At 52.0% G+C, this 16,408-nt stretch overlaps 5 protein-coding genes across 5 annotated transcripts; 3 read left to right on the top strand and 2 right to left on the bottom strand.

Annotated features, from left to right (window-relative positions):
* Nucleotides 1-1,002: 1,002 nt before the first annotated feature.
* On the bottom strand, nt 1,003-3,865 carry Z519_10442 (trehalose-phosphatase; the record flags this gene model as incomplete). Its single annotated transcript, XM_016768159.1, has 2 exons — nt 1,003-1,163; nt 1,240-3,865. 2 exons carry the CDS (start codon nt 3,863-3,865, stop codon nt 1,003-1,005), a joined length of 2,787 nt encoding a protein of 928 aa, XP_016615627.1.
* A 1,312-nt stretch (nt 3,866-5,177) lies between these two features.
* On the top strand, nt 5,178-6,872 carry Z519_10441 (uncharacterized protein; the record flags this gene model as incomplete). The annotated part of the gene is made up of 1 exon (XM_016768158.1): nt 5,178-6,872. One exon carries the CDS (start codon nt 5,178-5,180, stop codon nt 6,870-6,872), a length of 1,695 nt encoding a protein of 564 aa, XP_016615626.1.
* Nucleotides 6,873-7,034: 162 nt separating this feature from the next.
* On the bottom strand, nt 7,035-7,580 carry Z519_10440 (uncharacterized protein; the record flags this gene model as incomplete). Its single annotated transcript, XM_016768157.1, has 1 exon — nt 7,035-7,580. One exon carries the CDS (start codon nt 7,578-7,580, stop codon nt 7,035-7,037), a length of 546 nt encoding a protein of 181 aa, XP_016615625.1.
* Nucleotides 7,581-8,893: 1,313 nt separating this feature from the next.
* Z519_10439 (uncharacterized protein) lies at nt 8,894-9,831 on the top strand (the record flags this gene model as incomplete). The annotated part of the gene is made up of 3 exons (XM_016768156.1): nt 8,894-8,994; nt 9,052-9,155; nt 9,209-9,831. The coding sequence occupies 3 exons, from the start codon at nt 8,894-8,896 to the stop codon at nt 9,829-9,831; spliced, it is 828 nt and encodes a 275-aa protein (XP_016615624.1).
* Nucleotides 9,832-11,381: 1,550 nt separating this feature from the next.
* On the top strand, nt 11,382-15,752 carry Z519_10438 (uncharacterized protein; the record flags this gene model as incomplete). The annotated part of the gene is made up of 2 exons (XM_016768155.1): nt 11,382-13,863; nt 13,912-15,752. 2 exons carry the CDS (start codon nt 11,382-11,384, stop codon nt 15,750-15,752), a joined length of 4,323 nt encoding a protein of 1,440 aa, XP_016615623.1.
* Between the last annotated feature and the right edge of the window lie 656 nt (nt 15,753-16,408).

Here is a 16,408-nt window from a genome sequence, read left to right as displayed (position 1 = left end):
GCCCCAGACACCGATTTGTGCCCCCGCACCAGGGCAGAAGCCGCGATATCCGTTTCCTCGACCACTGGCGGTCCCTGCTTCTCACTTGCGACCATCTCTCTGCGTCCTGGGAAGTAGCGGGGTCCTTCTGACCTGGCATGGGAGGAAAGGAGCGAAGCACAGCACTTCGCCGCACAGCAGGATCCATCAGAGCGAGCTTGAAGACGAGATCTGCCGGATATTTCAGAGCCCAAAACCTAGGGGCAGGACCAGCAAGCGATACAACGACTCAATCGGGTAACAGGGCGTGGTGGGCTGTTTGGGCTCCGAGGCTCACCATTGCCAATGGTCCGATGTTGATGGAGAGAACAGCGATGCCGGCAGCTGAAAAACCAGAGGATGGAAATGAAGTACGGAGAAAACTGCCGGTTTGGGATGTGTGGAAGGCCTGTACTTTTGAAAGGCAGCGGACTCCTTAACCACGACTCCTTAACCACGACTCCTTAACCACGACTCCGACAAAGTGTCATCGAAGTGTCGGCCCTTTTTACCTCGTACACCGCCTACGGTGTCTACAGTGTCCTATCCAGATCAGTGGATCACCCGCTGACCGCCCGTTAACTGCTTACTTCCAAGCGGGAATCAAGGCCAGGACAGCGGCAAATCATACATTCCTAGCTGGAGGGAGACTCTTGGTCTGTGAAATCAGTTCGAAGCGGTCTACATGAAGGCCCGAGTCGCAACAACAGCAAAGTTTGTAGTTTCTATCACCGTGACCTGTTCTGTGTCCTTTGTCTTTGGATGATATGACCACCGGCTAAAGCGCCCTTTTCCAATGAGATTCGTTGTCCTGTCGTTTGTATCTCAGGTTGATAATGCATGCGAGTCTCACATTTACCTCCCTGCTTGTGAGACAGGTTTCGCCACTCTGAACGATTGTTCGCGCACACTGCTGTGGCGTTTATCGACTAATAACCATAATGCCAAAAGGAGCACACCATCCTAGCACCTCGACTCGGCACGCTACAAATTTTCCGTCTTGTTCAACGCGGCGATAGTCGCGATAACATCACTTGGCTCAAGTAAGTGCCATGTCGCCAGGGTGCGTTTGCTGCTGGCGCCCACCGTACACGCGAAGACGTGTTCTTTGGGGAGATCTGTCTTCAGGAGGGCCCGGAACATATCTGCAACAAACATTATAGTTAGTCAAACTGTGGCCCACGTCCAGGGGGATGTGGGACCGTTTGATCAAAGACTCACCTTCGTCGGTCTGGTCATCCCCTAGACACAACACAAACTCCGGCGGTTCACCGCTCGCATACCCGTATTCATTAATCAACCTCTGCGCAATAAAGCCCTTGTTCACAAACTGCGGCCTCACCTCCAAGTTGGCCTTGCCACTCATGACTTCGACATCCCAGTGCTTCATTACATTCTCCTCCAATGCTTTGCGACACTCCCTTGCCTGGAAAGCGCCGAAATCGGGGTCAGCTTGTCGATAGTGCCACGTGAGCGCAACCCGTTTCTTTTCGATCCATGACCCCTGCGTGCGTTCTGTGTAGTAAGAAAAGACGTCCATAACTTCTTTCTGCCACCCCATGTCCATCGCGGCAGCGAGGTTTTCCCACGTCTCCGACCCGGGGCGCCGGAGGAAACAGCCGTGTTCGGCGCTCAAACCTAGTTCGGTGATGTGACCCATCCATTCTTCGAGGAAGGAGGCGTCGCGACCACTGATGATCCAGACATTGTTGCGTGGGTCGGCCGCGAGAGCCTTGAGGGTACGAATGACTCGGTCAGACGGGATTGCCGCGTTGGGGTCTTTGACAATTGGTGTCAGTGTGCCATCATAATCGAACATAAACAGCCGTTTCTTCGCAGCGTAGTATTGCTGGATCATACGATTGCGGTCCAGTGCGGGTGTGAGATCGCTTTGCGTGAAAGAAGTGAGGTTGGTGAGCAAGCGTTTAAGGAAACTGTTCGACCATGTTGCTACAGTGTGTGTCGTCACGTAGTTGTAGAGTTTCTCATGATTGCTCTTCTTTTGGACTTCGGGCATCTCAAGAGCCTGCTTCAGTGCGTCGGCCACCCCACCCAGGTCCCATGGGTTGATGTGGATGGCATTGCTCAAGCTCGCTGCAGTCCCGGAGAACTCTGACAGAATCAACGGCCCGTAATTGTTTTTCTGGCAGATGACGTATTCCAAGCTGGTGGTGTTCATCCCGTCTCTGACACTGGTGATAAGTCCCACGTCGGCGACCCGGAGAAGAGCAAAATATTCTTGTGAGGAGAGATACTGTGGGTAATGCTGGACTGGAGAATGGCTCAAGGATCCGTATTGGCCGTTTATTCTGGAGACCAGATTTGAGATCTTGTGTTCAATCTTGTGTGCTCCGTCTACTTTCTCTTCCATCACGCTCGTCGGACTTGTCACCTGGATAAGGACCACCTTGTCTCGCCATTCCGGGTATCGTTCCAAAAAGATCTCGAACGCCATCAATTTTTGCGCCACCCCTCTGACGGTGTCGAGCCTGTCGCGACCAACAACAATCTTCTTGCCGGAATACATCTGTTTCAAGGCCACCATGTTTTGTTCTATTACCGGGTCGCCAAAAGCTGTTTTCTGCACGGCCGCCACATCGATACCGATGGGAAACACATCCACGGCAACGTGAGCCCCATATGCATCTACGCCTGCGGAACTGGACTCGAAACCCAGGATGCGTTTGCAGCAGGAGTTGAAATGCCGAGAGAAGCTGTATGATTGAAAGCCAATCATGGTCGCGCCGAGAGCGCCGGTCAAGATGTCTTTTCTCCGGGGCAAACATCGCATGTATTCGCTACTAGGGAAAGGAATGTGCAAGAAAAAGCCAATGTAGATGTTGGGGATTCGCTGACGCAGCATGCTTGGGAGTAACATTAAGTGGTAGTCATGAATCCAAACAATGTCCCCGGGTTGATAGATGTGTAGGATTCGGTCGGCAAAGGACTGATTCATCTGCACGTAGTCTGCCCATGAAGTCTTCTCGGCGCGGCCATCATCAGGGCCGTGGTGTCGATAGTGGAAAAGAGTGTAGAGCTCGTGTTCTGCATATTTGCGCCACCGGCTTTGGTCTTTGAAGATGAATTCGCCATCCTCTTCGACCTGGCCCTCGGGTAGCCACACGGGGAGAACTTTGCCGTTAGGGTGTTGCGCCAGGATTTTCTCCAGGCGATTGCGATCAGAACGAGGCACTCGAAGATGGTCTGGATGGGGAACGTGGGAATTTGGCGTGGCGCCGTTGACTGGATAGGGGGCGGCAGACTTGTTGATGGGTTGGGGAGCTTGCGCGGCCGCTATTGCTGATGCCGCATCTGTTTGCAATATACTGATGGCTCTCGCTTGTTGTTGTGTGCGGATCTCTCCAGTCCATCCGACCAAGGTGTGGTTCCAGGGGGTTTTGTCCGACGAGAGGTATGCGAATGAGTCAAACAATGCCGAGGTTCCGCGTCGATTGGATAGCGCCCAGTCACCGTTTGCCCTATGTGTAAGTTGATAGGGAATGCAGAAAGTAGCACTGATGACATTCCCACTCAGGCGCAGACCCGGGTAGGCCGTTCGCGGGTCAGCATCCAAGGCCTCACTCCCTCTGGAGTCAACAAGGCTGAGCCGGCGTAGTAGCTCCTTTCCAGACCTTGCCCCTTTTGCAACCTCTGCAGGAGATTCTGACGCGGCAGACTCATTGGTGGACTGCCGTTGAGGCAGAGAGAAATAAGAGGTTGATGGCCGCTCTGGTTGTTCTGATGATATCCTGCCCGGTTCGCCTGTCAACTCGGGCCTCTGGCTTGGAGGATCATTGTTTGAACGAAGGACTTGACCCGGCGCAGTTCCAACTGTATGGGTGACCATGATAGCACTGCTGAACTGAATTGTAGAAAGAGAGTATGGATTAGAACACGTAAGAAGAGGAAGAAGCTGCTAGAATATCAGGATCAACCCCTTCAAACCGAACAAGGAAAATTTAACGCTAATCACCAGCTCGGTGAAGGAGTGAGATGTAAGTGAGGCCAGGTGGTGACAGCGGGGTAAGTGAGGGTAAAAATAACGACACAGGAAGTCGGGGAGTATAGAGTATAAGATGAAAAACAAGGGGATATAGTAAGGATTGAGAGAAGTGAAAAAGGTACCTTTGAAGAAGCGGCCGCAAATTTTAAGACGAGGCACAAGGCTCATGCGATGATGTCGCATACGAAAAGGACGCTGTTCAGAAGGAGCAAGGTGGAGGGAGGGGTTGATCTAGAGCTTTGGCTTCTGACTGGGTGTTACTTCGGAAGACAATCCCGATTCGACAGGGTTCGTCTTATACCTGGCACCTTCTAGGCTGAGGGTGAGGATAAGGATGAGATGAGGACAAGAAGTGGTGGAGGTGGCTCAGATACAAGAGACCAGAGGCTGCAAGAGTGTTCACTCAAGCATTGCAACTGTCATATCTCTTAAGCTTCCTCCTTTTTCTCTTTGATGGCTCCTAAGAAATCCGAGAGTCAGGCCGGAGGAGGATGAGGTGAGGGACAGCTCTCAGCGTTGTCCGTTGGATCTCTTGCACCGCATGGGAGAGGATTGGCTGTGCCAGGCAGTGTGCTGGATCTGCTGGCCCTGGTCGAAGGACGGAGAAGGACAGATGGAGAAGCTCGGCCACGACACGCAGCCAGATCATTCGTTGGCGGCCGCTGTTGGGAAATGTTTTGTTGCTTGACCAGGGAAAAGTTCGGAATGATGAAAAGACGTTGACAGTGGGGGCCACCAGGGCCTGGACCATGTAGGGGCCACTGAGCACTGCCAGCTGCTAGGGGTTGGCTTTTCTAATAGGCGTCGGGCTTGCACTGGCGATAGTAGTGGCGGTGCCCAGCTCACCTACTTGGTAAGTACAGTACAAGTACGAGGTACAAGTACCGGGTACCACAAGTAGGCCTGTGGGGCATGAATCGGGCAGCCGCCAAGGAACTCATCAGTTCCCTCTGCATACCCTGCCTCCGTACCTGCGCTTCGTGTTCTTTTTTCCATAGAAGCCGGACCGGCACCGCAATCGACATCGCATTGAGGACAACCACTGCACCGACCGAAAAACACGACGAATACGCTCATTCTCTGAATATCTACCTTTTGTCCTCCCTGCTGTCGCCTGTATCTGCAGAATATTCTCTCTGCGCCGTTCCTATGCTGCATGCCACCAGTCCACCAGTCCGTCTACCGAAGTGCAGTCGTTCGTCGTCATGATTCTTCAATCTACATCAGTCTCCCATCCTATTCCTTCAGATCGATCCCTCGACGTCAATCTCCATCCTTGGCCAATACCTTAGCACAGCTCAAAGGCATTCACACCTCTCAAGATTCTCCGACTTCCTTCACAACTGAACCGAACATTGACATCAAGAGTCTGCACAATACTCTACGTGCACATCGCGAAGCAAACCGTGCGTCGGTTGTCCGAAAGACCTACAATGATCGTCCATCGGTTCGCTTGTCTGATCCCGATGTAGGGTTGCCATCTCTGGAGGTCAAGACTCTCACACCGCGAAAAGTGGCTTCCCGGTTCAAGAGGGTAGAACTTGCCCCATTCAAAGCATTCAAAGGCACGAGTCGCAATCTAGACCTATTGTGGCGGATCGATGATACCGAGAAGAATCCTCCATTACACTTTCGCCTACCTTGGCTCCGTCATCTCCACGACCCAGAGTCGAGCTCCTGCACCTCCGCGGTTGAGCGACTTGCCGATGAGATTCGCGCATTTGAGAAGTACACATCTCCTTCAGAGGAAGAGCAGCGTGCTGCTGACGACGCTTTCCATGATCTTACTGAATGCATCAAGGAAATCGCAGACGACCTTCATGTCGATATGATCGGATCTCGTGCAACCAGCCTGGCAGATCCTTTATCGGATCTTGACATTAATATCTCCAGCTCTAGGCGCTCAGGCTCTCTGACAAAATCCGCCCAAGTGTCTTCTGTTGCTGTCCTAAACAAGCTATGTAAGACCTTTCGTTGGCCCCCTAAGACGGCCAATCTATTCCACTTCCGCCCCATCGAAGTCCAGCTCTATCTCAAGCAAGCTCGAGTGCCCATTTTGCTTTGTCAACACAAGGCGTCGGGGCTGCCGATTCAGATCCAGTCTACACCCCGAACATATGACAGTCGGGAATATGTGAAAGCATCTTTGAAGGAATATCCAGCTCTGAGAGGTCTTTTCAAGGTCCTCAAACAACTCCTGCAAATGCGTGGGCTCAGCGTCGGCAGCAGCGGAGGGATCACATCTTATCCTCTTTTTCAGATGATTGTGGCGGCCCTCAAATTCTCTGAGGGCAAGTTCCACCCTGCGGATGTAGGCAACCAGTTCCTTTTCTTCCTGGACTTCTACTCGGACATCGACTTTTCTACGCATGGTATTTCTACTCAACCTCTTGAGGTATTTTCCAAAAATCTTGTGCGTCCCCGTGATCATCATGAAGGTCCCAAAAAGGCAGTCGCCAGGACTCGTATATGCGGTGAAGAGCACTCCGGTTCGCGCCAACTGACCTTCGATGAACATGGTCGAAGGCGGTCTCGTGAAGGGATGGAATATTTGATGACGCTTCAGGACCCTGTGAATCCTAAAAACGATCTTGGGAAGTCTGGTTTTCGGATCAACGATGTGCAGGAGACATTTATTGCCATTCGGGCGGCGCTGAAGGTAGCAATGGAACAGTGGGACAACAAATCGCAGATGTGGCAGCATTCGGACCGGCGAACAAGAGTGCGGTCCCTGCTTGAACCTTGTGTGGGCGGCGATTACCGGATATACGAGCACGAGAGAGACGACTTGCGTCGTTTAGGACACCATTCATTGGAAGCGACCAGAGCCGCCGTTTTTGGAGCTTCATAAGCAGTGAGGTCCCAATTGGCTGTTGGCACCCCAACTTGCTCAATGCACACCAGGCTGTTCTTGTTCCGGGCCTAACCATTCGTTTCGGCCCAGTATTTATTTTTGCTCGAAAATCAAATATAAAGGGCAAAAGCAGGTGAGAAGACCGGTACTATTCTCCGCTCAGCTCCCCCTTGAGCCCCGCGAAAACTCATACGACCCTTGGACCTGCTCAACTCCCTCCCCACCACTCAACCAGCCAACCCGATCTTTGACAAATTGTTCCACTCGGGGCTTCAGCTTTGTCTCATGCAAGTGAAAGTCATCCACTGTACCGATGCGCAAGACGAGCTTGTCTGGAAAAGCCGAGCTGATGCGATACATGAGCGTGCCACACGTGGAGCAGAAATAGTTGGTCATAGTGTGCCCGGTGGCAATGGTTTTGGATTGGGCAAATGCGGTCAGGTTTCCTTTGCCACGCAGGTGGGTTACGTTCACGTCGGCAACGATGAAGTTGGATGCGAACATGGAGGCGGTGATCTTGCGGCAGTCGGTACAGTTGCAGATGAAGCTGTCAATGAGACCAGGCTTCGCGATGGGAAATTTGAGCTGTACGGCGCCGCAGAAACAGGTGGCTGTCGCTTCTCCCTCTGTGGACCAGCCATCATCGGCACTACCAGCAAGAGGAATGTAGGGCTCCGACTTGTTGGTTCCTTCTTTGCCGGACATGGTTGTTTGCTTTTGTATAGCCGATAACCGCGATGTACGATTCGATGTCAACATAGACCCTTCTGCTAACTTCCTGATAGAATGGTATTGTTTAAGGAGGCTGCTGAGGTTGAGGTCGTCTCTCTCGTCTGGCGATGAAGTTGCGCTCTTAAATAGGCCAGCCAGACAACGGGCTTGACATACCCGGGGGTTATACAGTCACCGAACAGCTGAGGACGATATTCAATTTGTCATACTCGAGCGAGCGACCGAATCGTAGAACCAATGGCTCCTACACACCAGTTTCCTCTCTTGGCTGATATTTTCCTTTTCCATATGAGGAGGGATATCTAATATCGGATGACCTCTATGGTCTAGGTACGGAGTACTCATTTTTGCCTCTATGGAGCCATACCTCATTTGTCTTGATATTTCTATATCAGGAAATTGGGCTGTCTTTTGCCGCAGGGCACTCGGTACATGGGTGATTGCCTGCAGACGCACACCTTCTTATCCTTACAAATCGGAACTGTCGAGAGCCATTCGCAGCAGATCCAATTGATCTCAACATGTCCAGTGGCCGCCGAGCTGTTAACTTGTGCAGGTAGATGACCCCTCGCCAAGCGCGCCTATTTGGTTACGGCATATCCTGGCCTCACCACACTAATAGGACGCCGAATGACTAACTCGTAACTCTTGCGGCTCGTTAGGTTATCAGATCAGACTGGGCTCGGGGGCAAGAAGTTGCAGCCTCAAGGTCCAGTCACATTGGAGCGTATCTGCAATGGATATTTGACACTCAAAGCGGCTTCAGCAAGTCTGAATGAATTCGTGCGGTGTCGCCTAACATGTGACAGTGGCCTATCGGCACAGGACTGGGCCAGGACTGGCTCACGTTGCACGCTGCTCGAGCTATCCGGGACTGTGGCGCTTTACGGCGAAGCCACTTCTGTGCATATGGGTGTCGTTTGGTGGTTGCGGAAATACGGGATTGGACAAAGAAAGCGTGGCAATGCGGTCCTAGAAAATCATAGAGTCAAAAGGTTCTAGTCCAGGACGGACGCATGCGGTTGATTTGAGTACAAGATTTAGGGGGACTGTGAAGCATAATAGAGAGTGGTTTGTGGGGAACGGTTCAGCCTTGTCACTCTCAAACCTGACGTAGGACGAGCGAGGCTGGCGTTGTTTAAAAGCGGCGTGGGACACGCAGATTGAAGTGGCCGCGGCCCATTCCGCAGCCCAACAATCCCATCAACGTCTTCATTTTCATCCATGCTTTTCATTCAATTGCAGACTGCATACGAAGGTCACAGGCCCTCTTCTCCTTCCACTCGATGAGTAGTCCCCGAATCACCACTCCGCGGCAATATGGCGGAGGTCATTTCGGCGCCACCGCAGGGCGATCTGACATTCGTATGCCTCGATTCTTCAAGCGGTAGGCAACAGGAATGGCTTCCCTATAGAGACCATCGTTGACGGTGTGGTCTGGCAGGCTCTTCAAATTCCCTCAGATGGACTTTGAGATGGCCGTCTGGGAGATGACTCATCTGCTAATTGCGCCAAAAAAGGTCTTCAAGTCCATCTACTATCATAAACGTGAGTCGAGAACGTCTGTACTCCTTGTCCTCAGAGCTGACTGCCATGGTTAGAGACGAGAAACACCTGGCACCGACCTGACCCGTCCTTCACCTATCTTTTATCCTTTTTTCTCTTACTCACATCCTTCGCCTGGTCGCTTGCCTACACGCCGTCCTTCGCCTCAGTCGTCAAGCTGGCCTTGATGTTTGTCGTCATTCATTTCCTGGCAGGATCCCTGCTTGTATCAACGTTGGCATATTATCTTGTCGGCCGACTCTTGGGACCTGGAATCGCCGGACTTCCCGGTCGGAGGCGCCAACAAGGACTATTCGGCCCTCCAGGAGGATCAAGAAGAGCTGAAGTGCTGGAGTTCGGATACTGCTTCGATGTCTCGATACGAGCGTTCTTCCCACCATACGTCTTGCTTTATATCGTCCAATACATCCTCATGCCTGTCATCAACCATCAAAACCATGCGTCGACCTTCTTCGCCAATATACTTTACCTTGCAGCCGGGATATATTGGAGCCTAATCAGTTTTCTGGGATATAATGCCCTGCATTTTCTACATCATACACAACTTCTACTTTCGCCGATGTTAGCCTGGATTGTGATATGGCTGGTATGCACGATTCTGAACATCAACCTTACGACTTTGGGGACGAGATTGTTATTTCTGGGCGTCATGGGCTGAGAAAAGTCCGCTTGTCAAATCCGAAAAATGATATCTGGTGCATAGAAGGGGCGAAGTGCCACAATCTGAATCGCAGATTGAAGGGTCTAGAAACATCATCTTGCATGTGTTTTCCGGATCGCAGGATACCGGATGCATGAGCCTGATAGTAATTGACGACATCCTCTTCACGGTCACCCCGATCTCGGTGTATCAAAGTTGTGCCAATCAAGGTGTCGGATTCAGCATTGACGACTCTGAGGAAGCCCATCTGGGTGTGAAATGGAAATATCATTCCGGATATGCCATCCAATGGTGGCCTGGAGCAGCGCTCCCACCGCGAAGTACCCAGTTCGCGTCCCGTGGTCAGATGCAACATCAAACGGGTTGATCGAGATGTGGCTCAGCATTCAGAGACATGCCGCCCGATTCGACCCTTGCTACAGGCGTGGCGTTCGGTAGCGGGGGAAAGCTAATGCAGGTCCGTCGAATTTTTGATCTTGGCCAGCCCGAGGTCCACTGCAGCTCCAAGGGGCTGGATGATCTTGTGCTATTGCCCAGTCTGGAGGACGGCTGAAGGCTTTGATGAAGTCAAATTATCCTCTCGGGTTGGCGCAGTGCGAGATGAAGCAGCATCCTGCGTGTTCGTATGTGATCACAAAAGCTTTGATGAATTAACGATAGCAATCGGTGACTGAAATCATGTTTCGGATTGCGTTGGCACCGGGTCGATTGTCAGACTTCTACACGGAGGTAGAAACACCGCAAGGGAGAGGACCTGTTGCTCGGCAAGACCAGCATTACTACGGAACTATTATTCGCATCCTATGGTAGAAAACCAAATCAACATAGGTACTGTACAAAGTATGTACTTGTTACTTGGTAGGTAGAATTAGCAAATTCAATAAGGCAATACTTGAACCAAAATGAAAGACACAAAGCCCGTCGCCATGTTCTATTAGGTATCGCGTAATGAAGATTCCAGGATTTCTAGCCTGGAAAAGCTAACAACCAACCAGTGGTTCAGGGGAGCTGCAAGGGGATCCTTGGGACCCAATCCCCCCTGGCGCAAGCCCTTGCAGATGTTGTGCCCCCTTCCCCCCCAAAAAGCCCCCAAGTGCCCCCTATCCATGCATTGGTTGCTGTTAGCTACTGGCTCCAGGGGCTCCACTGACACCTCCCTCGCTCTCCATGCCTATCGCAGTGAGGGACGCCGAACTCAGACTGCGACTTGTGCTTGTTTCCTGCTGTCCCTGGACCATTTTGATCCTCCCGTAAAAATCATCCAACTGCACTCCGCGATCAGATCTCATCCATATTCTCTGAATCCTCGACCTATTGTTGCTACGCATGCTGCCCTAGAGGCAGCTCGCAAAAACCCTTTCCTCTGTATATTCCGCGTCGATTTCCTTCGCGAGTGGGACATGCACTGGGACACAGCCGAACCGGTGTCAAGTCGTGCGACATTTCACGAGAGATCGAGGAGTTAGCTGTCTCAGACAACCACGCGCACCGCTTCTCTCCGGTCGGAACCTGGATTTCAACATCCCAATCCCATATTCCCATAAACAATGACCCCTCCGTCGAGTTTGTCCTCACCGAAAAAGCCAAAGAGTCCTCGCCGCCAGTCCTCAAAACAGTTTACACCCGCCGAACATCCAAAGCCATATACCGGGGCCCTGCCTGTTTCTCCTACCGTCCAATCTCGACCGCTTCGACAAGTGAATGGGGGCTCATCGAGCAGACAGATGGCGGGACCAGGGACGTTCCTGGCGGAATCACCGCCTATGGACCACATCCACGACAACGACGAGGTCGAGGACCCCCATGATCTGTCCTTCTCCAGCAACCACATCTTACGCGCCTCTATGGTCGATAACTTAGTAATGTCGCTCGACCAGTTTTCCGGCAATGTGTTCGGCGACGCTCCATATACACCGCGTAGCAACAGTTACGACACAAATGCGAGGATGCGGAAAAGAGGACATACATTTTCTTCTTCGACGTCTTCGGAGAATGACGTCCAACATATAAGATCTATGCCCCAGATGCCCCAGACTATCCCTCGAGTCCCTGTACGCAACAGCGTGAGATATCAGAAAGATCTGCAGAAACTGCCTAGCATATTTGGAGAAGATGAGGATTCGGTGCGCGCAAAAGTCTATGATGCACAAAGAGCGACCCAGCCTCGTCACCCCAGGAGGAAAAAGAACGTTTCTGGTGGCGGTAAAAGCACTAACAGCAGTGCTTCTTCAAGCATTGACCTCGGCCATCTGGCCAGTCTCACGGGCCGATTAGGAGGCCCTGGAAACAGACGATCCCGGAGCTTCGATTTCGGCGCCAGACCACGAGATTTACGGACTAGCAAAACTCTCGTAGGTGCTGACGGAGCACCGACTCCGGTGATATTTTCGGGCCCAGAGGCTCAAAGCGCGATACCAGGAGGATCCTCTGGCTCATCTCTTGTGCGGAAGAACAGTACCAAATCTTCCAAAAGCGCGTATGTAAAGAAAGGCCGAGCGGCAGCACTAGGATCCAGCTCTGTCAGAAACGAGTCTGTTCCCCAGTTACCTTCGATGAAGAGCGTACCGAGCTTCAACACAACGGAACAAAAGGCGAACATGGGATCTCTTCACGAGGCTATTGCAGCACCAAGGCCTGGCTTCTTTCGGCGTGTTTTTGGCTCCTCTAAGAACCCTACTGTAAATGCTGAAGCAACCCCACCACCCAATGTGCTTACCAAGTCACAGCATGGGCGAGCGACTCCTGTACAGGACGAGAATCCGCATCCTCCTACGACACCGCCTGGAAAAACGCAAAAACCCGTTCGGCGGACGTCCACCGATGCTTCAACAAACAAGGAGAACCAGCCAGTGATCACCAAGAAGTCTTCTGCATTTTTCCGCCGAAGGAAGAAATCAGCCTCAAGTGCGGTCCCACCGCCACTTCCATTGACCTTGAACTCAGACTTGCCTTCGGAAAACGAGCCTGTGGAGGGAACAAGTCCAGTGAGCAGCCTGAGAGCATTTATGGATCCTTATCTGGTCGATCCTCCATCCTCGACAGGACACGCTCATCCTCGTGGCCATAGTCGTGGCCATAGTCGAACTAGCTCAATGCAAGGCTTCTATACTCCAACTCTACCACCTCCAGGGTTTGGCTTGTCGAGCCAGGCTGCCAGTCGACCCAGGGTAGGAGGTCATAGCCGATCGGAATCCCACGGTAGTGGCAAGACGGTAAAGTCGAACCCTAAACAGGTCTCGACTCTTCGTATTCCTCATCAGGACTCTTTCCTGGCAGACAGCAGCAGCGCCGAAGAGCCAATGAAGCGTTCTGCATTCGAAGGGGGTCACCATTCTGACAATGAGCGACTTCCGCTACAATACCGAGGTAGCGTGGGTGACTTGAAACTAGAACCCACGCCGTCCGCGACCTCGCTACCCAGCCCCTTGTCTGACCCAAGGACTGCAACCACGCGACAAGGGTCGTGGAAGTCCGAGAAAGTCTCGCCTGTGTCTTCCATGATTGCGGCTCCAACACCAAGTTCGCAAAATGCTGAGTACGGGAATAAATCGACATCGGCTAGGCGCCAAAACACTTTGGAGGTTGCCCGGAAAGGGACCAAGGGTTCTCCATTCGCATCAACATCTGATGTAAGTGAGTATAGATCAGCACCAAGCACGCCCTTGATCATTGAGACTCCTGATGGTGAGATCGCATCACCTTTCACCTCCGCGCCGCCGAGCGACTCTCAGACTGGTCTTCAACCAGACCATAAAAGGAGAGCCCGGCAGATTTTTGACAATACGGACGATGATGTCGATCCTTCTTCTGCGGGAGCTTGGCTGGGAGACGCGGGGGTTGAAAGAGAGTATGTGCGAAAAGCGTATATGGAGCTCTTCGATTGGAAGGATCAGAATATCCTGGATTCCCTTCGAGGTCTTTGTGACAGGATCATTCTCAGAGGTGAGACTCAGCAAATGGACCGTATAATGGATGCCTTTGCCCAGCGATGGTGCGAGTGTAACATCTCACACATTTTTAAATCAAGTGGTAAGAATCTCCCAACAACTTTGGCATATTTTTGGCTAATCCGAGTAGATGTGGTGCATACAATCTGTTATTCAATTCTACTTCTAAATACAGACCTTCATCTAGCGGACATTGATCAGAAGATGACGAAGGCTCAATTCGTGCGCAATACGCTTCCTACGATCAAACGCGTTGCGCAGGGATCCGAAGCTGAGAGAACGCTGCGAGGTCCCAAGCGGACGAACGGTTCGTCGAATGACGATATAAATGGTGCACCTTTAGAGTCGAGGCGGTCTATAGATCCGCCGTCCCACGAGGGAGCACAGCCTTCCGAATCTAGCGAACCTGCTACAGACGTCGGGCAGGGGAGAAGCTGGGAACTGCAAATCGAGGCCGTCCTAAGGTCTTTCTACAACTCTATCGCACAAGAGCCTTTGCCGTTATTCGGCGCTCAGACCGAAGCAAACACGCAACCTCACCAATCTAACAATTTCTTGACCATCGGGAGCACGATGCTACGCCGAACACCCAGCGTGCTTAGCAAGGCACACTCTGATACTAATCGGGGTCGATATGCCGGAGAGAGCAAGTCACTCGGCGCCCGGTTTATCACGAAGACGCGGTCGAGACCGCGACTGCCCTCGGCTCCCGGCTTTGCTTCTAGTAGAACCAGTATCGACGAGCAATCCTCTGCCTGGAGTCCGTCAATGTCGAGCACGTGGAGCAAGGCATCTCTCGGAAAGACGCTGACGTCAATGTCGGTCGACTCTTTCGGCACAGAAGCTACTCATGCAGATTATCAGTCGTCAATCGGCTTTGCGAATGCCTTGAGTCAAGCAATCATTCGGGAAGACCAACTGGATTTGCCGATTGAAGATGGGTCTAAAGGTGGTTCCCTTCTTGAGGATGAGTCGCTTGAGCTTTGTGGTGCTCCATGGGCCAAGGAAGGCATTGTGAAGCACAAGTGCCATCTTGAAACCGTTGACAAGAGATCCAAGGACAGAAACTGGAATGACTGCTTTGCGGTAATAGAGAAAGGTTACATGAGGCTTTTCTCCTTCTCCATGACGGCAAAGTCTCTGAGGAACAAGGCACGGGCTCCCAAAGTTCCAGCTGTCGTGGGTGGTGGTAACTGGCAGGACAATGCCGAGGAATTGTGGAAATTTACCCTTCGACACACGATTGCCAGTTCGCTCCCACCCCCTGGATACTCAAAGGCCCGACCCTTTGTATGGGCGCTCAGTCTGCCGACGGGGGCGGTTCATCTTTTCTCGGTCGGCACACCGGATATCGTGAAGGAGTTTGTCTCTACCGCCAACTACTGGAGTGCTAGACTGTCGAAAGAGCCGATGATGGGTGGCATCAGCAACATGGAGTATGGCTGGAGTGATGCCGTGGTCAATCGCGCATTGGCGTCGTCAGAGCTTCAATCTGGACGCAATGCGACAATGAGTCCGCGCCCCAGCACACAAATGTCAATGCGGAGCTCCATGGACCATGTTGGTGGTGTCCGGCCCAAGCTTCCTGGGGATAAGGCCCATATCAGCGAGTGGACGCCGCCTCAACAATCCATGTTTGCATCCCAATTGATGGAAGTGGACCAGCTTCGAGCACTACAGACGTATGTCTCCAACGTGGAGGAAGAGTTACAGAAGCACAACGAACTGCGAGGACTCATGCTTCTGGCATTCACCGTCAAGCACCCTAATTCAACAAAGGCAATGAACAACTGGGAGCGGAAGAGCAGTTACTTGCTCCGAGAAATTGTCAAGTTCCGCACGTACATTGATACCTTGCAGAATGCGCAGATGACAAAGGACAAGATTTATCGGATGAGAAAGGAGGAGGAAAGAGTCCAGTGTGCGGCAATGGACTCTAGGAACCAAACCGTGAATGCTATCCCGGGGTAATGTGATGCTTGAGAGGGTTTCACTGGTGTTCTCGAAGGTGCAATCGAGTTGCAATTTGAAAGGGATTAAACAATGCTGCGCAGTTGATCCGCTTCGTGTGTCATATACATTTGTACTTTTAGTGGACGACTTGATGATTCATGAACGCGAAAAAGAAGTAAGAGGCCTAGATTGGCGGGTTTTGACAGTGTCAGTGTTCGATATCCGTGTTTGGGCACGCTGCTCAGTTGTTCTTGTCCTCCTGTCGGGCGTGTAGTACTCTCTTACAGACTCTTTCCTCGCAGGGATCTTAGTCACATCGAGGTCACACCAATTGAGCCCAATGAAGGCCACTGGTGGCACTAGCCGGGCAGTTTCGTTCTGATTCCGTAGGCCTAGTGGCCCTCCCAAAAGAGGACTCCTGAGACGACCGGGTGACAAGGCGAAATGGTGTTGTCTGACAGAGGAACCTGCGAGGCCTGCATAAGCCTGCAGTGTCTATTAGGCGCGTGTTATGGTGTTTCAGGGGGGAATATTTCGTCAGACTGGGCGATTTAATTGATCTCCCAGTGGACCCCTGCCTTATGTTGATGACCCGCCCGGATTGAGTCTGGCGCAAGGTTTCAGAGAAGGGGCAGACACTTTGGACATGGACGCTGTGGCAGACACTCTCTTCC

Source organism: Cladophialophora bantiana, assembly GCF_000835475.1.
Source record: "Cladophialophora bantiana CBS 173.52 unplaced genomic scaffold supercont1.18, whole genome shotgun sequence".
In the NCBI taxonomy this organism is placed as follows: Eukaryota; Fungi; Ascomycota; class Eurotiomycetes; order Chaetothyriales; family Herpotrichiellaceae; genus Cladophialophora; species Cladophialophora bantiana.
The sequence above is the reverse complement of the archived record's forward strand: the minus strand, read 5'-3'. Positions and strand labels throughout refer to the sequence as shown.